The sequence below is a fragment of the Melospiza georgiana genome, chromosome 33 (assembly GCF_028018845.1).
Source record: "Melospiza georgiana isolate bMelGeo1 chromosome 33, bMelGeo1.pri, whole genome shotgun sequence".
Classification (NCBI taxonomy): Eukaryota; Metazoa; Chordata; class Aves; order Passeriformes; family Passerellidae; genus Melospiza; species Melospiza georgiana.
In genome coordinates, this window is record NC_080462.1 from 1,822,422 (window position 1) to 1,848,027 (window position 25,606).

Here is a 25,606-nt window from a genome sequence, read left to right on the forward strand (position 1 = left end):
GGTGCTCGCTGCCCCCGGGAGAACCGGGATGGGCACCGGGACAGACGGCGGGACAGACAGCGGGACAGACGGCGGGACAGACGGCGGGACAGACAGCGGGACAATCCCCGGGATGCCCCGGGACCCTCGGGGCCAGGGCCAGCAGCGCCAGGAGCCACAGAGGGGACATCATGGGGACGGGGACAGACGGACAGACGGACAGGGGGACAGGGACACACTGACAGAGGGACACGGGGATGGACACACGGACACAGGGACAGACACAGAGAGCGAGGGACAGAGGGACAGGCGGGCAGGGACACAGCCAGGGGACAGAGACACCCTGGGGACACACGGAGAGGCCTTGGGGACAGACGGACACAGAGACCCCGGGGACGGACGGACACACAGACCCCGGGGACAGACGGACACAGAGACCCCGGGGACAGACGGACACACAGACCCCCGGGGACAGACAAGGACTCCGGCGACCCCCTTGGGGACACGGCGACAGCGCCAGCCCCTTCCGGCGGCGGGAGGGGACACGGCGGGGACAGACGGACACGGAGGGGACAGACGGACACGGCGGGGACAGACGGACACGGCGGGGACAGACGGACGCGGTGTCACCTCCCTGGGACACAGCGGGACGGTGGCGCTGCCCCCAGCCCGGTCCTCCCTGTCCCTCTGTCCCCAAATGTCCCCAAATGTCCCCGAGTGTCCCCAAATGTCCCCAAATGTCTCCGGGTGTCCCCCCCTCCCTCCCCGCTCCTTTTTGAGAAGGGAAAGAGGATCCGAGGGAGGGGGGGAGGGGAGGGGGAGCTAAAAATAGAGGGGACTCCCCCTGGGGACACTGAGGGGACATTGGGGGGAATTTTGGGGGAGAATTTGGGGAAATTTGGGGCAAATTCGGAGGAATTTTGGGGAAATTTGGGGGAGAATTTGGGGGAAATTTAGGGAAAAATTGAGGGGGTTTGGGGGAAAATGTAGGGGGAAATCTGGGGGGAATTTGGAGAAATTTTGTAGGGAATTTGGGGAAATTTGGGGGAAATCTGGGGGGAATTTGGAGAAATTTTGTGGGGAATTTGGGGGAAATTTGGGGGGGAAGTTGGGGGAAATTTGGGGGGGAAGTTGGGGAGAATTCGGAGGGAATTGGGGGAATTGAGGGGAAATTGGGGAAGTTGGAGGAAATTCGGGGGAAAATTGGGAGAAAATTGGGGGGACATTTAGGGGAAATCTAGTGGAATTTGGGGGGAAATTTATGGGAAATTTTGGGGGGAATTTGGGGGAAATCTGGGGAAAATCTGGGGAAAATCTGGGAATCTTTGTGGGAATTGTGGGAAATTTGTGGGACTTCGGGGAATTTGAAGGAGTTTTTGGGGAATTTGAGGAGATTTGGGCGGAGTTTGGGGGAATTTGAGGGGTTTGAGGGTCCCCTGCCCCTCCCCTCCCAGTCCATCCCAGTCCATCCCAGTACACGGGGGGGTTAAACTGGTTTATTGCTCTGCAGGGGGGGGGTCCGGGGGCTCCCCCAGTTCAGGGGGTCCCGACCCCCCCCGGGTTAGTGCTGGGGTGGGGGAGGGGCTCCGGGGGGTCCCAAAATGGGGGGGAGGGGATCAGTAATAGGTTTCCTTCTCCACCCAGCCTGCAAAAAAAAGGGGAGGGGGCGTCAGGGGGAGCCCAAATCCCAAAAGCCCCAAAACCTCAAAATCCCCAAATTTCCAAATCCTCAAATCCCAAACCCCCAAATCCCCAAATCCCAAACCACCAAATCCCCAAATCCCAAATGTCCAAACGCCCAAAACCTCAAACCCCCAAATCCCCAAAACTCCAAACCCCCAAATCCCCAAATCCCAAACCCTCAAATCCTCAAACCCCCAAACCCCCAAATCTCCAAATCCCAAAACACCAAATCCCCAAATCCCCAAACCTCCAAACCCCCAAATCTTCAACCCCCAAATCCCCCAATCCCAAATCCCCAAATCCCAAATGTCCAAACCCCCAAAACCTCAAACCCCCAAATCCCCAAAACTCCAAACCCCCAAATCTCCAAACCCCCAAATCCTCAAACCCCCAAATCCTCAAATCCCCAAACCTCCAAACCCCAAATCCCCAAAACTCCAAACCCCCAAATCCTCAAACCTCCAAATCCCCAAATCCCAAACCCCCAAATCCCCAAATCCCCAAATCCCCAAAACTCCAAACCCCCAAATCCTCAAATCCCCAAATCCCCAAACCCCCAAATCCCCAAATCCCCAAATCCCAAATCCCAAATCCCCAAACCCCAAATCCCCCGATCTGGGTATCCCCCAAATCCTCGGTGTTTGTTTTTTTGGGGCGCCTTCCTCATTTTTATGGGGTTTTCCCCTTGGGTTTTGGGTTCTGTCCCCTTTTTTGGGGTTCCCATTCTTGTAGTGTTCCCAGTTTTTTGATATTTCCATTCTTTTAGGGTTTCCAATTTTGAAGGTTCCCATTTTTGGGATTTCCATTTTTTGGCGTTTCCATTCTTTTAGAATTTCCTTCTTTTGGGATTTCCATTTTTTGGTGTTTCCATCTTTGGGATTTCCATTCTTTTAGGGTTCCCATTTTTAGGTATTCCGATTTTTGGGATTTCCATTTTTTTGGGGTTTCCATCTTTTGGGATTCCATTTTTTGGGATTTCCATTCTTTTAAGGTCTCAATTTTTTTGGAGTATCCATTTTTTAGGATTCCCATTTTTGGGGATTTCATTTTTTAGGATTCCGATTCTTTTAGGGTTTCCAATTTTTAAGGTTCCCATTTATTTGGGTTCCAATTTCTAAGGTTTCCATTTTTTAATATTCCCATTTTTGGGTTCCATTTTTTAGGGTTGCCATTTCATGGTGATTCAATTTTTTGGGGTTTCCCTTTTTTGGGATTTCCCCCCATTTTATTTTATTCCAATTTCCCTCCATTTTATTCCCAATTTTGCCTCATTTTATTCCCATTTTTTAAAAAATTCCCCCATTTCCCTCCCCCACATTTTTTCCCCTACAGTTTTCAGGATTCCCCCCAATTTTTTTGGGGTCCCCCCCATGTTTTGGGGTCTCACCTCCGGGGTAGCGCCTCAGGATCAGTTTCCTGACCTCGTCGTAGGCGAAGATCAGCAGGGAATAGGGGAAGGCACAGAACCACCAGGTCACCCTGGGCACAAAAACCCCAAAATTGGGACCCCAAAATTTGGGGGACCCCAAATCCCGGGGGAGTCGGGGCTCCGTTTTTGCCTCCCCCCAATTTCTTAATTCCCCCTCAATTTTTTAATTCCCATTTTTGGAGATTCCACCCCCAATATTTTCATTTTCCCCCCCATTTTTTTGTTGGTTGGGGATTTTTTTGGGAGGGGAATTTTGGGGGATTTGGGATTATTTTGGGGGGGAGGTGTTGAATTTTGGGGGGTTTTGGGATTTTTTGAGGGGTTTTGTAGGGGAATTGGGTTTTTTTTTAGGGGATTTGGGCGATCTGGGGGTTTTTGGAGGGGGTTGAGCAGTTTGGGGATTTTTTTGGATGGGGGTTTTGTAGGGGAATTGGGGATTTGGGGAGGTTTTGGGATTTTTTAAGGGGGGATTGAGTGGTTTTGGGATTTTTTTGGAGGGAGTTTGGAGGGGAATTGGGATTTTTGGGGTGATTTGGGATTTTGGGGGGGATTTTTAGAATTTTTTGAGGGTATTAGGAAGAGGAATGGGTTTTGGGGTGGATTTGTGGGAATTTTTAGGGGAATTGGGGACTTTTTTGGGATTTGGTTTTTTTGGACGGATTTGAAGCAGTTTTAGGATTTTTGGAGGAGGCATTTGAAGGGGAATTGGGGATTTGGGGGGGATTCTGGATTTTTGAGGGGTGTTGGAGCAGTTTGGGGTTTTTTTGGATCATTTGGAAGAGGGATGGGATTTTGGAATGAGTTTGTGGGGATTTTGTCGGGGCATTGTGGCTTTTTGTAGGATTTGGGTTTTTTAGAGCTTTTTAGCGGTTTTGGGGGATTTTTTGGAGGGGATTTGAAGGGGAATTGGGGATTTTTAGGGGAATTGGGGATTTTTGGGGTGGGGATTTTTGGGGTGGCCCTCACTTGAGGGGGTACATGCGCAGAGCCACCCCCATGCCCGGGCAGTAGGACAGGAACGCCGCCAGCGCCGTCTCCTCCAGCAGCCCGAAAATCAGGATCTTGTTCCTAAAAAATTGGAAGGATTTGGGGTTTTTGGGGGTATTTGGGGATTTTTTTAGGGTTGGAGAGGTTTTGGGATTTTTTTTAGGTGGTTTAGAAGGGGCATCAAGGATTTGGAGTGGGTTTGTGGGAGGGGGGATTTGGGATTTTTGGGTGCATTTTGGGGTTTTTGGGGGGTGGGAGAGGTTTTAGGGTTTTGGGATGGGTTCGGGGTGGATTTGGGTAGGATTTTGGGGTAGTTTTGGGGTATTTTGGGGGTGGTTTTGGGATGATTTCAGATGTGTTTTGGGTGGGATTTTGGGCTGGTTTTGGATGGGATTTTGCGGTGGTTTTGGGGTATTTTTTGGGGTGGTTTTGGGATGATTTCAAGTGTGTTCTAGGTAGGGTTTTGGGGGTATTTTTGGGGAGTTTTTGGGGTGTTTTGGTCCCCAGTTCATGCCCTGCTGGAAGATGGAGTTGGGGCGGATTTGGGGGGAATTTTGGCTGGCTTGAAGTGGGATTTTAGGGTGGTTTGGGGTGGGATTTTGGGGTGAGTTCGAGGTAGGATTTTGAGGGATTTTGGGGTGATTTTGGGATGATTTCAACTGGATTTTGGGGTTATTTTGGGCAGGATTTTCAGATAATTTTGAGGTGTTTTACTGCACTTCATGTCCTGCTAGAAGATGAAGTTGTGGCACATTTTGGGGCGACTTTGGGGTGATTTTGGGTAGGATTTTTAGATGGTTTTGGGATGGCATTTCTGGGGTATTTTGGTGCAATTCATGTTGTGCTAAAAGACGGAGTTGAGGTGGATTTTGGGGTGATTTTGGGATGATTTCAAGTGTGTTTTGGGTAGAGTTTTGGACTGGTTTTGGGTAGGGGTTTTGGGGGGTGTTTTTGGGGCATTTTTGGGGTGCTTTGTTGCACTTCATGCCTTGCTGGAAGATGGAGTTGAGGTGGATTTTGGGAGAGTTCTGGATGGTTTTAAGTGGGATTTTGGGGTGGTTTGGGGTGGGATTTTGGGGTGATTTGTAGGTGGTTTTGGAGTGATTTTGGGGTGAGTTCAAGGTAGGGTTTTGGGGTATTTGGGGGTGATTTAGGGATGATTTCAGGTGGGTTTTGGGTAGGATTTTGGGCTGGTTTTGGGTGGAATTTTGGGGTGGTTTTGGGTGGTGTTTTGGGCTGGTTTTAGGATGTTTTTGGGGTGTTTTGTCACACTTCATGCCCTGCTGGAAGACGGAGTTGAGGTGGAATTTGGGGGAATTTTTCTCGCTTTGTGTGAGATTTTGGGATATTTTGGGGGTCGTTTTGGGTGGGATTTTGGCGTGATTTTGGGATGATTTCAGGTGTGTTTTGGACGGGATTTTGGCGTGATTGTGGAATGATTTCAGGTGTGTTTCGGACGGGATTTTGGGGTGGTTTTGGGGTGGTTTTGAGGCGGTTTTGGGGCGATTTGTCGCACTTCATGCCCTGCTGGAAGACGGAGTTGCGGCGCGTCTTGCAGATGATGAGATCCGCCCACTGCACCACGACGATGCTGGCGAAGAACGCGGTGTGGCACGTGAACTCCACCACCTTGCGCTGCTCGTACGTCTGCGGGACACGGGGAACGGTGAAAAATCAGGAAATCGGGGGGGAAATCGGAGTGAGCAATGGGGGAAACTGAGGAGGAAACAGGGAGTAAAAAATGGGGAAACCAGGGAGGAAACCATGAGTGAACAATGGGGGAAACCAGAGTGAAAACGGGGAAACTGGGGAGTAAACTGGAGTGAACAATGGGGGAAATCGAGGAGGAAACAGAGTGAACAACTGGTGAAACTGGGAGTGAAAAATGGGGAAACTGGGGAGGAAATTGAGTGAACAACGGGGAAACCAGGGAGGAAACCACGAGTGAACAATGGGCGAAACCAGGGAGGAAACTGGGAGTGAACAATGGGGAAACCAGGAGTAAATGGGAGAAACAGGGCAGAAACGTGGGGGAAACTGGGCAGAAATGGGGTAGAAATAAACATGGAAAGGGGGTGGGAATGGGGTGGAAATTGGGCAGAAATGGGGTGGAAATGGGTGTGGAAATGGGGTGGAAGTAGGTGTGGAACTGGTGTATAACTGAGGTGTAACTGGGATGAAAATCATGTGTAACTGGTGTGGAAGGGGTGTGTAACTGGTGTGTAACTGGTGTGTAGCCAGTGTGTAGGGTCAGTGTAGGTTCCCTCACCCACTTCTGCCCGTAGGAATCTTCCAGGTCATTCTTGGAGCAGAGTGTAAGGGCTGTGTAGCTGGTGTGTAGCTGGTGTGTAACTGGTGTGTAACTGGTGTGTAGGGTTGGTTTTAGGGTCCCTCACCCACTCCTGGCCGTAGGAATCCTCCAGGTCATTCTTGGATCGATCATCCCAGGCCAGGCGGATCCCGAGCAGCGTCCCCGGCAGGAACCCGTTCTCCGCCAGGATCACGAAGTAGGTGAAGAACCCGCCCAGAGCCTGGATCATCCCTGAGGGATCGGGATGGGGATTGGGACAAAAACCACAGATTGGGATAAAAAACACGGGAGTTGATCACAAAATGCATGAAGAACCCTCCCAGAGCCTGGATCATCCCTGTGGGATTGGAATTGGGACAAAAACCACAGACTGGGATAAAAAACACAGGATTGGATCATGAAGTAGGTGAAGAACCTGCCCAGGGCCTGGATCATCCCTGAGGGACCAGGATCAGGATTGGGATCGGGATTGGTGTAAAAACCACAGCATTTGGGATCACCTTGGGAGCCCTCACTGACCAATCCGGCCATAGGCCATGCTGATGGCCCTGAGTGACCCCAGAGTGACCCCAGAGTGACCACTGACCGATCTGGCCGTAGGCCATGCTGATGAGCCGCTCGTTGACCAGTTTGTCACTGCGGGGGTTCCGCGGTTGCCGTTTCATGATGTCGCTCTCGGCCGCCTCGTAGGCCAAGGAGATGGCGGGGACCTGAGGGGACAGTGGTGTCACCCAGTGTCACCTGGTGTCATCTGGTGCCACTCAGTGTCACCTTGTGTCACCTGGTGTCACTCAGTGTCACCCAGTGTCATCCAAAGTCACCCAGTGTCACCCAGTGTCACCGAGTATCACACATCATGGGATGGTGGCAGCACCCAGGGACAGGAGGGTCTGGGGTCTCTGGGGTGGATTTGGGGTGTCTCGGGAGGATTTGGGATGGATTTGGGGTGGATTTGGAGTCCCCAAGTGGATTTGGAGTCCCTTCTCACCATGTTGGTGCCCAGGATGGATTTGGGATGGATTTGGTGTCCCTGGGAGGATTTGGGGTGCCCTCACCATGTCAGTGCCCAGGTCGATGCAGAGGATGGAGATGGTGCCCAGGGCGATTTGGGATAGATTTGGGGTGGATTTGGGGTGGATTTGAGATGGATTTGGGGTGGATTTGGGGTCCCCAGGAGGATTTGGAGTCCCCTCACCATGTCAGTGCCCAGGTCGATGCAGAGGATGGTGACGGTGCCCAGCGGCAGCGGGATGTTGGCGATGATGAAGAGCAGGAACGGGGTGATCTCGGGGATGTTGCTGGTCAGGGTGTAGGCGATCGACTTCTTCAGGTTGTCGAAGATCAGGCGGCCTGCCAGGGGACAGCAGTGTCCCCAAATGTCCCCACATGTCCCCAGCGCCCCCAGTGCTCCCAATGCCCTCAATGTCCTCAATATCCCAATGTCCCAAATATCCACAACGTCCCCAGTGCCCCCAGTATCCCAAAATCCCAAACACCTACAAATGTCCCCATTGTCCCCAACGTCCCCATTGTCCCCAGTCTCCAATGTCCCCAATGTCCCAAATATCCCCAATGTCCCCAGTGTCTCCAATGTCCCCAATGTCCACAATGTCCCAAACACCTACAAAAGTCCCCATTGTCCCCAAATGTCCCAAATGCCCACAAATGTCCCCAGTGTCCCCCATGTCCCCATTGCCTCCAGTGTCTCCAATGTCCCCAATGTCCCAAATATCGCCAATGTCCCCAAAAAGTCTCCAATGTCCCAATACCTCCAATGTCCCCAATGTCCCCACTGCTCCAAATGTCCCCAATGCTCCCAATATCCCAAATGTCCCCAATGTCCCCAACACCCCCAATAGTCACAATGCCCCCAATGACCCAATTGTCCCCAGCGTCCCCAATATCCCCAACACCCCCAATACTCCAATATCCCAACATCCCCAATATCCCTGATGTCCCTAATGCCCCCAGTTCCCCCAATACCCCCCATGTCCCCAGTGTCCCCAAACCCCGGTGTCCGTCCCCGACCTTCCTCGACGCCGGTGACGATGGAGGCGAAGTTGTCGTCCAGCAGGATCATGTCGGCCGCCTGCTTGGACACGTCCGAGCCCGCGATGCCCATGGCGATGCCGATGTCCGCCTTCTTCAGTGCCGGCGAGTCATTGACGCCATCACCCGTCACCGCCACGATGGCGCCCTGGGGACACCGGGACGTTGGGGACATTGGGGCCATTGGGAATAATTGGGGGTATTGGGGATATTGGGGATATTGGTTACATTGAGGGCTTTGGGGACACTGGGGACATTGGGGACATTGGGGACACCGGGGACTTTGGGGTCATTGAGGACATTGGGGGCTTTGGGGACAGTGGGGGTATTGGGGGCTTTGGGGACACTGGGGACATTGGGGACATTGGGAATATTGGGGACATTGGGAGTACTGGGGACACTGGGGACATTGGGGACATTGGTGGCTTTGGGGACACTGAGGACATAGGGAATATGGGGAACACTGGAGATACTGGGAACACTGAGGACTTTGGGGACATTTGGGGACGTTGGTGGCTTTGGGGACATTGGGAATATGGGGAACACGAGATACTGGGAACACTGAGGACTTTGGGGACATTTGGGGACGTTGGTGGCTTTGGGGACACTGGGAACATTGGGAATATGGAGAACGCTGTGGATACCAGAGGAATTGGAGGCTTTGGGGACACTCGTGGGCATCAGCGTTATTGGGGACATTGGGGACATTGTGATGAGGTGCCAGCGGTGCCAGCGGTGGCCCAGGTGACACAGGTGACACAGGGCCGGGGGGCTGTCACCTGTCGCTGGCAGCCCTCGACGATGATCAGCTTCTGCTGGGGGGACGTGCGGGCAAACACGATCTCGGTGTGGTTGCGCAGGATCTCGTCCAGCTGCTCCGAGCTCATGTCCTTCAGGTCCGAGCCGTGCACCACGCACGCCTTGGCCTCCCTGGGGGGTCAGCGCCCCAAAATCGGCACCCCAAAATTCCCAAATTCCCAGAAAACCCCACAGGATCCCAAAATCCCTGGGATCACCCCAAAATCCCCTCCCCAGCTGCTCCCAGGTCATGTCCTCCAGGTGTGACCATGCACCAAACGCACCTTGGCCTCCCGGTGGGGGATGTCAGCACCCCAAAATTCCTGGGAAAACCCCCCGGAACCCCAACATTCCTGGGAAACTCCCTGGGACCCCAAAATTCATGGGAAAAGTCCATAGGATCCCAAAATTCCTGGGGCTCGCCTGGGGTTCACCTGGCTCACCTGGAGCTCACTTGGGGTTCACCTGTCTCACCTGGGTTTCACCTGACTGATGGGGATGTCTCACCTGGAGCTCACCTGAGGTTCCTCTGGCTCACCTGTCTCACCTGGAGATCACCTGGGGCTCACCTGGGCTTCACCCAGGGTTCCTCTGGCTCACCTGGGGTTGCCCTGGTCCACCTGGAGTTCATCTGGAGCTCACCTGGGGTTAACTTGGCTGATGGGGACGTTGAGCCGCGTCTCACCTGTCTCACCTGGAGTTGCCCTGTCTCACTTGGAGCTCACCTGGGGTTCACCTGGCTCTCACCTGGGGTTCACCTGGCTCTCACCTGGGGTTCACCTGGGGTTCACCTGGCTCACAGGGGTGTCTCACCTGGGGTTCACCTGGCTCACAGGTATGTTCAGTCGTGCTGCGATGTCCTCCACGGTCTCGTTGCCCTCAGAGATGATCCCCACGCCCTTGGCGATGGCCTTGGCCGTGATCGGGTGGTCCCCGGTTACCATGATCACCTGGAGGACACCATCAGCACCTGGGCACACCTGGGCACACCTGGGGGACACCTGGGGGACACCTGGGCACACCCTGGGGAACACCCAGGGACACCTGGGGGACACCTGAGGGACACCTGGTGATACCTGGAGACACCTGGGGACATCTGGGGACACCTGGGGGACATCTGGGGCACCTGGGGATACCTGGGGACACCTGGAGGCACCTGGGGGCACCTGAGGGCACCCCAGAATGGGGGGCGAGCAAGGGGAAATGGGGGTCCCGGGCAGGCTCAGGAGGGTTTTGGGGTTCCAGGTGGGCTTGGGGAGGGTTCTGGGGGTCCCAGGCAGGGTTTTGGGGTCCCAGGTGCTGTCAGTGAGAGTTTTGGGGTCCCAGGGGGGTTCTGGGGTCCCGGGCAGGGGTTTTGGGGTCCTGTCCGGGGTTTTGGGGTCCAGGGTGGGTCTCAGGTGTGTTTTGGGGTCCCACCTTGATGCCGGCGCTCCGGCACTTGCCCACGGCGTCGGGCACGGCGGCGCGGGGGGGGTCGATCATGGACATGAGCCCCACGAAGCAAAGGTCGGTGGTGGGGAAATTCACCTCGTCCGCGTCGAAACGGAACCCGCGGGGGAACTTGTCCGGGGGCAGGTACAGGTGACAGAACCCTGGGGACACCAAGGGGACAATGTGACCACAAAAACACCCCCAGGAACATGTCCGGGGGCAGGTACAGGTGACAGAACCCTGGGGACATTGTGGGGGACAGTGAGACCCCAAAAACGCCCACAGGAACTTGTCCGGGGGCAGGTACAGGTGACAGAACCCTGGGGACATTGTGGGGACAGTGAGACCCCAAACGAGTCCCCGGAACGTGTCCGGGGGCAGGTACAGGTGACAGAACCCTGGGGACACCAAGGGGACAATGTGACCCCAAAAACACCTACAGGAGCATGTCCGGGGGCAGGTACAGGTGACAGAACCCTGGGGACACCAAGGGGACAATGTGACCCCAAAAACACCTACAGGAGCATGTCCGGGGGCAGGTACAGGTGACAGAACCCTGGGGACATTGTGGGGACAGTGAGACCCCAAAAACACCTCTAGGATTGTGTCCGGGGGCAGGTACAGGTGACAGAACCCTGGGGAGAATGAGGGGGACAGTGAGACCCCAAAAACACCCCCGGGATTGTGTCCGGGGGCAGGTACAGGTGACAGAACCCTGGGGACCACCAGGTTCCCCCGTATGTACCCAGAACTGTCCCCGAGCCCCCCCCCCAGCTCCAGCTCCAGCTTCAGAGGGCTCTGGAAGGTTCCTCCATGTTCTCAGCCACGATCTTCTCCCCCAGATCCCCTCTGGATCCCCTCTCCAGCCCCTCAGAACCCTCCCAGCTCCCCCAGACCTACCCAGGACCCTCTCCCCGAGCCCCCCCAGGACCCCCAGGCGTACCCAGGACCCTCTCCCCGAGCCCCCCCAGCTCCAGGTAGGCGTTCTGGAAGGCCTCTCTCATCTCCTGGTCCAGGGGCTGCTCCTGGCCCTGCAGGAGGATGCGGGAGCAGCGGTCCAGGATGCGCTCGGGGGCTCCCTTCATCACCAGCAGGTACCCCTGGGGGTCCTCCTCGCGCTCGTGGATGGACAGCTGGACACGGGCAAGGACAGGGGACAGGGTGGTCGTGTGCCATGGTCAGTGTGGGGTCAGCCACGGGCAGCTCAGGGTCACCAGAGCCACCCCAGGGTCACCAGAGCCACCCCAGGGTCACCAGGGTCACCCACTGACCATTCTGGTGTCACCAGTGCCACCCAGAGCCACCCCAGGGTCACCCAGGGCCACCCCAGGGTCACCCATAATCCCACCCAGTGTCACCAATGTCACCCAGAGCCACCCCAGGGTCACCAGAGTCCCTACAGGGTCACCCACATACTGCCCAGTGACCCCAGTTGCCCATCCCAGTTCCCCCAGTGCCCCCATTGCCCCAGTTCTCCCAACTCCCCCATTTGCCCCATTCCCCCCACGCCCCCCAGTTCCCCCAGTGCTCCATCCCAGTTCCTCCAGTGCTCCATCCCGGTTCCCCCAGTCCCCCCCGTGCCCTCACCTGGTACTTGTTGGTGGAGTTGAAGGGGATCTCGGTCACTTTGGGGTTCCTGTCCCGCATCCTCTTGACGGAGCCGCACGACAGCTGGATGCACTTGAGCAGCGCCGACTCGGACGCGTCCCCGGCCGTGTCCCGCTGTGGGGACACCGCTGTCACCGCTGTCACCGGGGCGCTGTCCCCTCTGTCCCCTCCCCTGGGGCCACGGGGACCCCCCCACCTTGGAGATGGAGACGTTCTCCTGGCCCGGCTTGAACACGGCGCGGTTGCAGAGCCCCGCGATGCGCGCCAGGGCCGCCCACGTGGGAGAGCGCTTGTCGAAGGTGGCACCTGGGGACACGGGGCACTGTCAGGGCATGGCTGGTGTCACCAGTGCCACCCAGTGACCTGGTGTCATCCACTGACCACCCTGGTGTCACCCATTGACCGCCTCGGTGTCACCAGGGCTGCCCAGGTGGGCGAACACTTGTCGAAGGTGGCACCTGGGGCATTGTCAGGGCATGGCCCGTGTCACCAGCTGACCACTCTGGTGTCACCACTGTCATCCACTGACCATCCCAGTGTCACCCACTGACCAGCCTGGTGTCACTCATTGACCATGCCAGTATCATCCATTGACCACCCTGGTGTCACTGGTGCCACCCATTGGCGTCACCCATTGCCCACCCTGGTTCCAGGCTTTTGGGGTATTGGGGTTTTGGGGGATTGGGGTTCCAGAAGATTGGGGTGCCAGGGATTTGGGTACCAAGGTCCCAGGGCATTGGGGTTTTGGGGGATTGGGGTTTTGGGGGATTGGGGTTCCTGGGATTTGGGTACCAAGGTCCCAGGGCATTGGGGTTCCAGGGCATTGGGGTCCCAGGGCATTGGGGTTTTGGGGGATTGGACTTCCATGGGGATCAGGGTGCCAGGGATTTGGGTACTGAGGTCCCAGGGCATTGGGGTTCCGGGGTATTGGGGTTTTGGGGGATTGGGGTTCCAGGGGATTGGGGTTCCTGGGATTTGGGTACCAAGGTCCCAGGTCATTGGGGTTTTGGGGAATTGGGGTTCCATGGGGATCAGGATTTTGGGGGATCAGGGCGCCAGGGATTTGGGTACCGAGGTCCCAGGGCATTGGGGTCCCAGGGCATTGGGGTTCCAGGGCATTGGGGTCCCAGGGCATTGGGGTTTTGGGGGATTGGAGTTCCATGGGGATCAGGATTTTGGGGGATCAGGGTGCCAGGGATTTGGGTACCGAGGTCCCAGGGCATTGGGGTCCCAGGGCATTGGGGTTCCAAGGCATTGGGGTCCCAGGGCATTGGGGTTTTGGGGGATTGGGGTTCCAGGGCATTGGGGTCCCAGGGGATCGACGCGCTGGGGGCACTGGGGGTCCCAGGGTGCCCCCGCTCACCCGACTGGTCCTCGGTGGTGTCGGCCTCGTGGATCTGGTTGTCGAACCACATGTGGGCCACGGTCATGCGGTTCTGGGTCAGCGTCCCCGTCTTGTCCGAGCAGATGGTGGAGGTGGAGCCGAGGGTCTCCACGGCCTCCAGGTTCTTCACCAGGCAGTTCTTCCTGGCCATGCGCTTGGCAGTGAGGGTCAGGCACACCTGGGGGGCACCCCGGGGTGTCAGTGGGGTGGGATCCCCATGTGGGGTGAACAGAATCACCTCAACCCCAAAACCGAACCCAGTGCCCTCCCAGTGTCCTCCCAGTGCCCCCTCCCACCATGACAGTGGCCAGCAGCCCCTCAGGCACATTGGCCATGATGATGCCCATGAGGAAGATGATGGTGGAGCCCCCCAAGAGTGCTCCCAGTGCCCCATATTTCCCTCCCAGTTTGCTCCCAGTCCTTCCCAGTTTGCTCCCACTCATGGTGGCGGTGGCCAGCAGCCCCTCGGGCACGTTGGCCACGATGATGCCCATGAGGAAGATGATGGTGGATGCTCTCAGTTCAATCCCAATCCCCTGTATCTCCATCCCAGTCCATCCCAGTCCATCCCAGTCCCCAATATCTCCCTCCCAGTCCCTTCCAGTCCCTCCCAGTTCGCTCCCACTCACGGTGATGGTGGCCAGCAGTAACTCGGGCACGTTGGTCATGATGGTGCCGATGAGGAAGATGACGGCCTTGAGCCCCTCCCAGCCCATCCCAGTCCACCCCAATCCCCTGTATCTCCATCCCAGTCCCTCCCAGTTCGCTCCCACTCACGGTGACGGTGGCCAGCAGCCCCTCGGGCACGTTGGCCACGATGATGCCGATGAGGAAGATGACGGCCTCGAGCCAGGTGTAGCCGAGGATGAGCGAGAGGATGAAGAAGGAGAGGCCGAGGAAGACGGCGACGCCGGTGATGAGGCGGATGAAGTGCTCGATCTCCATGGCGATGGGCGTCCGGCCCACCTCCAGCCCCGAGGCCAGCGAGGCGATGCGGCCCATCACCGTGCGGTCACCCGTGGAGATGACGATGCCACGCGCGGTCCCTGTGGTGGCACGGAGGTGACAAAGTGACAAAGAGCCCGGGGACACGGCACTGGGGGCACTGGGGGCATTGGGATTGGCACTGGGGGCAATGGGGGCAATGGTGGCACTGGGATGGTCACTGTGGACACCCGTAGAGATGACAATGCCACGTGCGGTCCCTGTGGTGGCACCGAGGTGACAAAGTGACAAAGAGCCCGGGGACATGGCAGGTGGCGGGGGGATGGCACTGGGGGCACTGGGATGGGCACTGGGAGCAATGGGGGCATTGGGATGGGGAACTGGGATGGAGCATTGGGGGCACTGCCGTCACCCGTGGAGATGACGATGCCACGCGCCGTGCCTGGGGACACCGAGGTGACAAAGGGCCCAGGGGATGGCACTGGGGGGCACTGGTGGCATTTGGATGGGAACTGGGAGCACTGGGGGCACTGGGGGCAATGGGAGAGGAGCATTGTGATGGGGAAGTGGGGGAACTGGGGGCATGGGGATGGGCACTGGGGAACTGGGAGCACTGGGATGGGGAACTGGAGGCAGTGGGAGCAATGAGGGCACTGGTGGCACTGGGATGGGCACTGGCATGGGGAACTGGAAGCACTGACAGCAGGGGGGGCACTGGGATGGTCACTGAGGGCACTGGGATGGTCACTGAGGGCACTAGGGGCGCTGATGAGGTACTGGGGTGGGGAACTGGGGGCATTGGGATAGGGAACTGTGGGCACTGAGGGCTATGGGATGGGGAACTGGAGGCACTGGTGGCACCGGTGGAACTGGGATGGGCACTGGGGCACTGGGATGGCCACTGGGATGGCCATTGGTGGCACAGGTGGCACTGGTATGGTCACTGGTGGAACCGGGATGTCACAGGTGACACAGATGGCACAGGTGGCACTGGGATGGGCACCGATGGGCACAGGTGGCACCGGTGGCCCTGGGGACACGGGGGACACCCCACCTTCGACGCAGTTGGTGGAGAAGAAGCAGATGTTGCGCGTCTCCAGCGGGTTCTCGTGCGTGAACTCCGGGGAGCGCGTCTGGGGCTCCGACTCGCCCGTCAGGGAGGAGTTATCCACCTGGGGCAGGGGATTGGGTTATGGGGGGATTGGGGGGATTTGGGGAGATTTGGGGTTATGGGGGGGGGGGGTGGGGGGATTGGGGTTATGGGGGGATTTGGGTCATGGGGGTTTGGGGCATGGGGGGGATATGGGGGGATTGGGTGTGTTGGGATGTCCCCCCTGTTCCCACTTTGCAGCCATGGGATGAGATGATCCTCATGTCCATGGGCACCCTATCCCTCATGTCCCCAATGTCCCCCCAGTGTCCCCAATGTCCCAAATGACCCCAATGTCCCCTCAGTGTCCCCAATGTCCCCTCAGTGTCCCCAGTGTCCCCAATGTCCCAAATGACCCCAATGTCCCCAGTGTCCCCCAGTGTCCCCAATGCCCCCACCTTGCATCCATGGGAGATGATCCTCATGTCCATGGGCACCCTGTTGCCAATGTCCTCAATGTCCCCAATGTCCCAAATGTCCCCAATGTCCCCATGTCCCCAGTGTTCCCAATGTCTCCAATGTCCCCAGTGCCCCCAATGTCCCCAACATCCCCAATGTCACCACCTTGCAGCCGTGGGAGGAGATGATCCTCATGTCCGCGGGCACTCTGTCCCCAATGTCCCCCCTGTCCCAGTGTCCCCAATGCCCCCTCAGTGTCCCTAGTGTCCCCAGTGTCCCCTCGGTGTCCCCAGTGTCCCAAATGTCCCCACCTTGCATCCATGGGAGGAGATGATCCTCATGTCCGCGGGCACCCTGTCGCCGCCCTTCACCTCCACCAGGTCTCCCACCACGACGTTCTCGGCGTTGATCTGGATCTTCTCTCCCTCTCGGATCACCAGTGCTTGCTGGGGGGCACCGGGCACCTCAGGGGGTGCCCACCATCCCCCTGGAACCCCCTCGGCCGTGCCCCCCTGCCCACCTGGGGCACCATGTTCTTGAAGGAGTCCATGATCTTGGAGCTCTTGGCCTCTTGGTAGTAGGAGAAGCAGCCGGTGATGATGACGACGGCGGCCAGGACCACCCCCAGGTACAGCTGGTGCCGTGAGAGGGGCACCTCAGCGCCTGGGGGGCACCGAGGAACCCCCCAGGGGACCCCCAGGGTGGGGGGACAGGGAGGGGACATCCTCGGTGGTTTGGAATCTCCCCCATACCCAGAGCTGGGCACCCCGAGGGCTGGCATGGGTTGGGGAGGGGACATGGGGCCATGGGTTTGTGCCACCCTCAGTGCCACTGTCCCCATGGCACCTTGATGTGGCCGTCCACATGATCCCAGAGCCCCCCAGTGTCCCCCATGCCCCCTCTGTCCCCAGTGTCCCCATGTCCCCCATGCCCCCTGATGCCCCCCCATGACCCCGGTGCCCCCGTGTCCCCATATCCCCCATGTCCCCAATGCCCCCCATGTGTCCCCGTGTCCCCACAGTGCTCCCGTCCCCCCTCACTGCCATGCCCCTCGTGCCACCACCATGCCCCTGTCCCCCTCAAGGTCCTTGTCCCCATGCCACCCCCATGCCCCACCATGATGTCCCCTGTCCCCACAATGCTCCTGTCCTGCCTTGCTCCGGTGCCCCCCATACCCCCTATATCCCCCATGCCCCCCACACCCCCATGTCCCCATGCCCCTGATGCCCCCTGATGTCCCCCATGTCCCCAGTGTCCCCATGTCCCCATTCCCTCTGATGCCCCCTGATGTCCCCTGATGTCCCCCATGTCCCCATGTCCCCATGTCCTCCACACTTCCCTTGCCCCCAGTGCCCCCCATGTCCCCTATATGCCCCCATACTCCCCGTACCCACAGTGCCCCCTGATGCCCCCCATGCCCCCCATGTCCCCGGTGCCCCCAGTGTCCCCGTGTCCCCCATGTCCCCAGTGTCCCCAGTGTCCCCAGTGTCCCAAATACCCCCTGTACCCTCCATACCCACAGTGCCCCCTGATGCCCCCCATGCCCCCAGCGTCCCCCATATGCCCTGTGTCCCCAATGCCCCCATATCCCCTCTGCCCCCCATAGCGCCCATACCCTCCACACCCGCCATGTCCCCTATAACCCCTGTGCCCTCCGTGTCCCCACGTCCCCATCATGTCCCCCACGCTCCCCCTGCCCCTGGTGCCCCCTGCGCCCTCCATGTCCCCTCGTGCCCCCAGTGTCTCCAAACCCCCCATGTCCCCAGTGTCCCCATACCCCCCCATGCCCCTGGTGCCCCCCATGTCCCCATGTCCCCCATGTCCCCCACACACCCTGGTGCCTCCCATGCCCCCCATGTCCCCAGTGTCCCCATACCCCCCCTTGCCCCTGGTGCCCCCCATGTCCCCCATGTCCCCATGTGCCCCATGTCCCCCATACACCCTGGTGCCTCCCATGCCCGCCGTGTCCCCAGTGTCCCCGTGTCCCCAGTGTCCCCGTGTCCCCGGTGTCGCTCACGTTGTCGTTGGCGGGCTCGTCCTCCATGGCGGCCAGGATGCCGTAGGCCAGGAAGCAGAGGATGGCGCCGATCCAGAGCAGGATGGAGAAGCCCCCGAAGAGCTGCCGGCAGAACTTCACCCACTCGGGGGTGGTGGGAGGCGGCGTCAGAGCGTTGGGGCCGTCCTGGACCAGGATCTCGGCAGCGCGGGCGTTGGTCAGGCCCTGCGGGACACGGGGACATCAGGGGGACACGGTGACACCAGGGGGAAAGCCAGGACATGGGGATACCTGGACATCGTGACACTGGGGACATGGGGACAGCAGGGGGACATGGGGAGAGCAGGGGGACATGGTGACAGCAGGGACATGGGGACAGCAGGGACACGGGGACACCAGGGGGACATGGGGACATCAGGGACGCGATGACACCACAGGAACATGAGAACAGCAGGGGGACAGGGGGATAGCAGGGACATGGGGACACGGGGACACTGGGGACATGAGGATAGCAGGGGGACATGGGGACACAGGGATAGCAGGGTCAGGGACACAGGGACACCAGGGGGACACGGTGGAAACCAAGGACACGGGGACACCGGGATATGGGGATGCTGGGGGGACACCAGGGACACGGGGACACCGGAGGGACATGGTGACGCTGGGGCATGGGGATAGCAGGGACACGGTGACACAAGGGGGACATGGGGATAGCAGGGAGACATGGGGACACCAGGGGGACATGGGGACACCAGGGACACCCACAGTGACATGAGGGGGACACCAGGGAAATGGTGACACCAGCGGGACATGGGGACACGGGGACATGAGGACATGGGGACATGGGGACACAAAGACAAAGGGACATGGGGACACCAGGGGAATATGGGGACACTGGGGACATCGGGGACACCCACAGTGACATGAGGGGGACACCAGGGAAATGGTGACACCAGCGGGACATGGGGACACAGGGACATGAGGACATGGGGACATGGGGACACAAAGACAAAGGGACATGGGGACACAGGGACACCAGTGATACTCACACTGGGGACATGGTGACACCAGGAGGACATCGGGAACATGGGGACACGGGGACACAGGGACACAGGGACACAGGGACAAAGGACACGGGGACATCTTACCCGGGACAGGTCCACTTGGTACTTCCTGCCCAGCTCATCCAGGGACAGTTTGTGGTCATCCTGAGGGACAAATGTCACCCCTGTCACCGTGCCCCCACAGCCAGCTGTCCCCACTGTCCCCACCCGTGTCCCTCTGGCTGGGGTGGCATGGCCAGCTGTCCCCAGGGTCCCACACCGCCCACGTCACCCATGTGTCACCTCAGCTGGGTGACATGGGACAGCTGTCCCCGTGACCCCAGTCGCCCCAGCAGGGTGGCATGTCCCCGTGTCCCCATGTCACCCACGTCCCTCTGGATGGGATGACACAGCCAGCTGTCCCTGGAGTCCCATGTCACCCATGAATGCAATGACATGGCCACCATCCCCATGTCCCCTGTGTCCCCTGTGTCCCCCATGTGCCCATGGTCCCAGTGTCACCCATGTCACCCATGCCCCCTATGCCCCCCATGTCTCCCTGTACCTGTCATTGTCCCTGTGTCCCCCCTGTCCCCTCGCTGTCCCCATATCCCCTGTCCCTTTGCTGTCCCGTGTCCCCATGTCCCCATGTCCCTGTCCCTGTCTCTGTCCCCTGTCTCTACGTCCCTGTCACTGTCCCCATGTCCCCCCATCCCCTGTCTGTCCCCCTGTCCCCTGTCAGTCCCTGTGTCCCCATGTCCCTGTCCCATGTCCCCATCCCCATGTCCCCGTCCGCTGTCTGTCCTGTGTCCCCATGTCCCTGTCCCTGTCACTGTGTCCCCTGTCCATGTCCCCATGTCCCTGTCCCCTCACTGTACCTTCGCTGTCCCCTGGCTGCCCCCATGTCCCCATGTCCCTGTCCGTGTCCTGTGTCCCCATCCCCATGTCCCTGTCCCCTGGCTGTCCCCCTGTCCCCTGGCTGGCCCTGTCCCCTGTGTCCCCATGTCCCCTGTCTGTTCCCCTGTCTCCGTCCCTGTCCCCCTGTCCCTGTCCCGTGTCCCCTCACTGTCCCGTCTGTCCCCATGTCCCCTGGCTGTCTCATGTCCCCCTGTCCCTGTCGCTGTCCCCTGTCGCTGTCCCCGTGTCCCCTGTCCCCTGTCTGTCCCATGTCCCCCTGTGTGTCCCCTGTCCCCTCAATGCCCCCATGTCCCCCGTCTGTCCCCGTCCCCTCACTGTCTCCGTGTCCCCTCTCTGTCCCTATGTCTCCTGTCGCTGTCCCCCGTCCGTCCCCATGTCCCCTGTCTGTCCCGTGTCCCCCGCGTGTCCCCATGTCCCCCTGCGTGTCCCCTGTCCCCTCAATGCCCCCACGTCCCCCCGCGTGTCCCCACTCACCAGGTTCACCTCCTTCTTGAGCTCGTCCAGCTCCTTCTCCTTCTGCTTCCTCTTCCCGCCGCCGTTCTCGGACGTGGTGGCCGCGGGCGAGTACTCGCGGCCGGCCTGCGGGCAGCGCGCGGTGGGCACGGGCACACGGGGGGCACGCGGGGACCCCCCCACGGTGCCACCCGCGCCCCCCCCCGCCCCCGCCCCGCCAGCCCAGGGCCATTACCGTGGGCGTGGAGGTCACGGCCAGCACCGGCGTCACCGTGGCCACCGGCATCGTCAGCGCGGGGGGGGGGCGGCGGGCACCGGGCACCGGGCACGGGTGGGCGGGGGGGGCACGGCGGGGGGGGGGGGTCACCACTGGGGGAGGCGTGGGGAGGGGGGGTTGTGGTCATTGAGGGGTCATTGTGGTCCTTGAGGGGGTCATTGTGGTCATTGAGGGGTCATTGAGGGGTCATTGAGGGGGTCACTGTGGTCACCAGGGTGGTGGCACTGTGGTCACGGGGGGGGTCACTGTGGTCATTGAGGGGGTCACTGTGGTCACTAGAGTGGCACTGTGGTCATTGAGGGGTCATTATGGTCACCAGGGTGGCACTGTGGCCATTGAGGGGTCATTGTGGTCCTTGAGGGGGTCACTGTGGTCATTGAGGGGTCATTGAGGGGTCACTGTGGCCATGGAGGGGTCATTATGGTCACCAGGGTGGTGGCACTGTGGTCATTGAGGGGGTCACTGTGGTCACTAGAGTGGCATTGTGGTCATTGAGGGGGTCACTGTGGTCATTGAGGGGTCATTATGGTCACCAGGGTGGCACTGTGGTCATTGAGGGGGTCACTGTGGTCACCAGGGTGGCATTGTGGTCATGGGGTGGTCACTGTGGTGGCCCTGTGGTCATTAGAGTGGCACTGTGGTCATTGAGGGGTCACTGTGATCACCAGGGGGTCATTGTGGTCATTGAGGGGTCACTGTGGCCATGAGGGGGTCACTGTGGTCATGGGGGTCACTGTGGTCACCAGGAGATCACTGTGGTCACTAGAGTGGCGTTGGGGTCATGGGAGGGTCACTGTGGTCATGGGGAGGTCAGTGTGGTCACCAGGGTGGCATTGTGGCTATTGAGAGGGTCATTGTGGTCACCAGAGTGGCATTGCGGTCATCAGGGTGGCGCTGTGGTCACCAGGGGGGCACTGTGGTCATTGAGGGCCCATTGTGGTCATGGGGGTCATTGAGGGGTCATGGAGGGGTCACAGAGGGGTCATTGTGGTCACCGGGGTGGCACTGTGGTGGCCCTGTGGTCACTAGAGTGGCACTGTGGTCATTGAGGGGTCACTGTGGTCATTGAGGGGTCACTGTGGTCACCAGGGTGGCACTGTGGTCATGGGGCGGTCACTGTGGTGGCCCTGTGGTCACTAGAGTGGCACTGTGGGCACTGAGGGGTCACTGTGGCCGTTGGGGTGTCGCTGTCACCATGGGCGTGTCGCTGTCCCCATAGAGATGTCACTGTCACCGTGAGGGTGTCGCTGCCACTGTGGCTGTCACTATGAGTGTGTCACTGTCCCCACAAGGGTGTCACTGCCAGGGGGAGTGTCACTGTGTCACCGTCACCATGGGCATGTCGCCACAGCCAGGGGGGTGTCACTGTGGGCGTGTCACTGACACCATGGGGGTGTCACTGCCACCATGGGGGTGTCACTGTCACCATGGGGCTGTCACTGTCACTGCAGGCGTGTCACTGTCCCCATAGAGGTATCACTGTCACCATGTGTGTGCCACTGTCACCATGGGGGTGTCACTGTCACTGTGAGTGTGTGCCACTGTCACCATGGGGGTGTCACTGTCACCATGTGTGTGCCGCTGTCACCATGGGGGTGTCACTGTCACCGTCAGTGTGCCACTGTCACCATGGGGGTGTCACTGTCACCATCAGTGTGTCACTGTCACCATGTGTGTGTCACTATCACCATGGGGGTGTCACTGTCACCCTCAGTGTGTCACTGTCACCATGTGTGTGCCACTGTCACCCTCAGTGTGTCACTGTCACCGTGTGTGTGTCACTGTCACCATAGAGGTGTCACTGTCACCATGTGTGTGCCACTGTCACCATGGGGGTGTCACTGTCACCATGTGTGTGTCACTATCACCATGGGGGTGTCACTGTCACTGCGGGCGTGTCACTGTCACTGTGGGCGTGTCACTGTCCCCATAGAGGTGTCACTGTCACCATGTGTGTGCCACTGTCACCATGGGGGTGTCACTGTCACCATGGGGGTGTCTCTGTCACCATGTGTGTGCCACTGTCACCGTGTGTGTGTCACTGTCACCCTCAGTGTGTCACTGTCACCATGTGTGTGTCACTATCACCGTGTGTGTGCCACTGTCACCATGTGTGTGTCACTGTCACCATGGGGGTGTCACTGTCACCGTCAGTGTGTCACTGTCACCGTCAGTGTGTCACGGTCCCCATGTCAGGGTCCCCCAAGCCGGGCAGAGCAGGACCCCCCCCCAGAATGTCACAGGACCCCTCCTATCCCTGTCCTTAGCGGGTGGTGGCCCTGTCCCCCCCTGTCCCCCCCTGTCCCCCCCTGTCCCCAGGGGTCCCCGCTGTCCCGGGGGGGGTGGGGCCGATGTCATGGAAACCTCCGGGAGCCAAAACCAACACCGGGACGGGGGGGGGGGGCTCAAATTACCCGGGGGGGGGGCACCCCCACACCCCAAATAACGGGGGGGGGGGGTTCCCTGCCCCACCCCCAACACGGGGGGACCCCAATTGTTGTTCCACATTATGGGGGGGGGGGGGGGAGAACCCACCTGAGGGACCCCCCCCGATTTTGTGGGGTGGGGGGGGGGGATGGGGGGGTGTCGGGTGTCGCGCGCGTGTGTCCCCCCCCCCCCCCCCCGCATTGGGGACAGCGCCAAGGGGACACCGCGGGGGGGGGGACAACCCTACAACCCTCACCCAACGGGATCCCCACAAATTTTTTGGGGGGGGAAGATTGGGGGTGTCTGGGGTGGGACAACCTCAACGCAGAGGGGTCCCCCCCAAATTTTGGGTGGGTGCCCAACATGGGGGGGTTGGTGGGGGGGGGGGGGGGTCCGGGGAGGGACAATCCTCACCAGAGGGGTCCCCCCGAATTTTGGGTGCGTGCCCGCAATGGGAGGGGGTTGGCTTGGGTCTGGGGGGGGGTCCCAGAGGGCTCCCCCCAAAATTTTGGGTTGATTCCCGTGGTGGGGAGGGGTTGGTTTTTTTTGTTTTGGGGGGGGGGGGGGGGGACCTCCGAATTTTGGGTGGGTGCCCAATGTGGAAGGGGGGGTGGGGGGGTTTGGGTCGGATTTTGGGTGCGGGGGGGGGGGGGGCGGGCTCGGGGCCAGCGGCGCTCGGGGCCCCCCCGCGGGCGTTGCCGGGCACCGGGAGTGGAGCTCGGGGCAGCCGCGGGCACCGAGCCACCCACGGGGGGGGGGTCCCGCCCACGGGGCTGGCGATTCACAGCGCGCGGGGGGGGGGGGGGCGATTCGGGACCCCCCACCCCTAAAAAAGCGACCCCTGATCAGGGGGGGCGGGGGGGTTTTGGAGGGGTCGGAGGGAAAAATTTGGGGTGGAGGTGGGACATGGCAGAGCGAGGGGGGCGTCCCGAGTGGGGGGGGGGGAGTTTGTGGGGGTGTCCCGAGTGGGTTTAGGGTGCCCTGAATGTGTTTGGGGTGCCCCGAGTGGTTTTTGGGGTCTCTCGGATGGGTTTGGGGTCTCTCGGGTGGGGTTTGGGGTGCCCCGAGTGGGTTTTGGGGTCTCTCGGATGGGTTTGGGGTCTCTCGGGTGGGGTTTGGGGTCTCTCGGGTGGGTTTGGGGCGCCCCGAGTGGGTTTGGGATCTCTCGGGTGGGGTTTGGGGTGCCCCGAGTGGGTTTTGGGGTCTCTCGGATGGGTTTGGGGTCTCTCGGGTGGGGTTTGGGGTCTCTCGGGTGGGTTTGGGGCGCCCCGAGTGGGTTTGGGATCTCTCGGGTGGGGTTTGGGGTGCCCCGAGTGGGTTTTGGGGTCTCTCGGATGGGTTTGGGGTCTCTCGGGTGGGGTTTGGGGTCTCTCGGGTGGGGTTTGGGGTCTCTCGGGTGGGTTTGGGCTGCCCTGGGTGGATTTGGGGTGCCCTGAGTGAGTTTGGGGTGTCCCGCGTGGGTTTTGGGTCTCTCGGTTGGATTTGGGGTGCCGGACTGAGGGGACTCCGCGCCTGGGGGGTGCCCGGGTGGGTTTGGGGTGTCCTCGAGTGGTTTTTTGGTTGTCCCCGGGTGGATTTGAGGTGCTCCGAGTGGGTTTGGGGTGTCCCGGGTGGGTGTTCAATGTGCGTGGGTGGGTTGTTCTGGCTGGGGGTGTTTTTTGGGGTGCCCCGAGTGGGTTTGGGGTGTCTCGGGTGGGTTTGGGGTTCCCGACTGAGTGTTCAGTGTGTATGGGGGGTTGCTCTGGCTGGGGGTGTTTTTTGGGGTGCCCCGCGTGGGTTTGGGGTTCCGGGGTGGGTTTGGGGTGTCCCGGGTGGTTGTTAATTGTGCGTGGGCGGGTTGTTCTGTCTGGGGGTGTTTTTTGGGGTTCTCGGGCGGGTTTGGGGTGTCTCGGGCGGGTTTGGGGGTTCCCGGGTGGTTGTTAATTGTGCGTGGGTGGGTTGTTCTGCCTGGGGGGGGGGGTGGGGGGGTGTTTTTTGGGGTGCCCCGCGTGTCCCCGTGCCCCGCGTGGTTTCGGGGTGCCCCGGGCCGCCCCTACTCACCCCTCTGCCCATGGCGCTGCCGTCGCCGTTGCCAGCCCGGGACACTTTTGGGGGGGGCGCAGCGACCGCGGCCGAGAAAAAACCCGGAGAGCCCCGCCCGGCGCGGCCCCCCCGCCCCAAACCCGCCCCCTCCCCAGCCCCGAGCCCGCGGGGGGGCCCTGGGAACGCAGGTGCGCGGGGGGGGGGCGGGGTGACCCTTCCTGACCCCCCCAAATCCAGCGGGACCCCCCCCACATCCGGACCCGCACTGAGGGGGGGGCGCTCGTTTTGGGGAGGGGGGGGCGCTGCCCTGAGGCTGC

At 60.0% G+C, this 25,606-nt stretch overlaps 1 protein-coding gene across 8 annotated transcripts; it reads right to left on the reverse strand.

Moving 5' to 3' along the window:
* Positions 1-1,519: 1,519 nt before the first annotated feature.
* Positions 1,520-25,366, reverse strand: LOC131095141 (sodium/potassium-transporting ATPase subunit alpha-2). Of its 8 annotated transcripts, none has more exons than XM_058042742.1 (23): positions 25,308-25,366; positions 20,585-20,689; positions 19,298-19,357; positions 18,171-18,374; positions 16,674-16,787; positions 16,465-16,599; positions 15,659-15,776; positions 14,437-14,705; positions 13,639-13,837; positions 12,472-12,581; positions 12,255-12,389; positions 11,611-11,800; positions 10,653-10,828; positions 10,050-10,186; positions 9,218-9,368; positions 8,418-8,586; positions 7,585-7,739; positions 6,976-7,099; positions 6,475-6,620; positions 5,595-5,725; positions 4,058-4,159; positions 3,050-3,141; positions 1,520-1,624 (listed from the first exon to the last, which is right to left on the reverse strand). In XM_058042742.1, exons 1-23 carry the CDS (start codon positions 25,317-25,319, stop codon positions 1,596-1,598), a joined length of 3,063 nt encoding a protein of 1,020 aa, XP_057898725.1. In that variant the 5' UTR covers positions 25,320-25,366; the 3' UTR covers positions 1,520-1,595. The 8 variants fall into 8 exon arrangements, with proteins under 8 accessions (XP_057898725.1, XP_057898724.1, XP_057898731.1 ...); XM_058042741.1 differs by lacking the exon at positions 25,308-25,366 and adding an exon at positions 20,799-20,886; XM_058042743.1 differs by lacking the exons at positions 14,437-14,705; positions 15,659-15,776; positions 16,465-16,599; ... (3 more) ...; positions 20,585-20,689; positions 25,308-25,366 and adding an exon at positions 14,289-14,405 and having other exon boundaries at positions 1,521-1,624.
* Between the last annotated feature and the right edge of the window lie 240 nt (positions 25,367-25,606).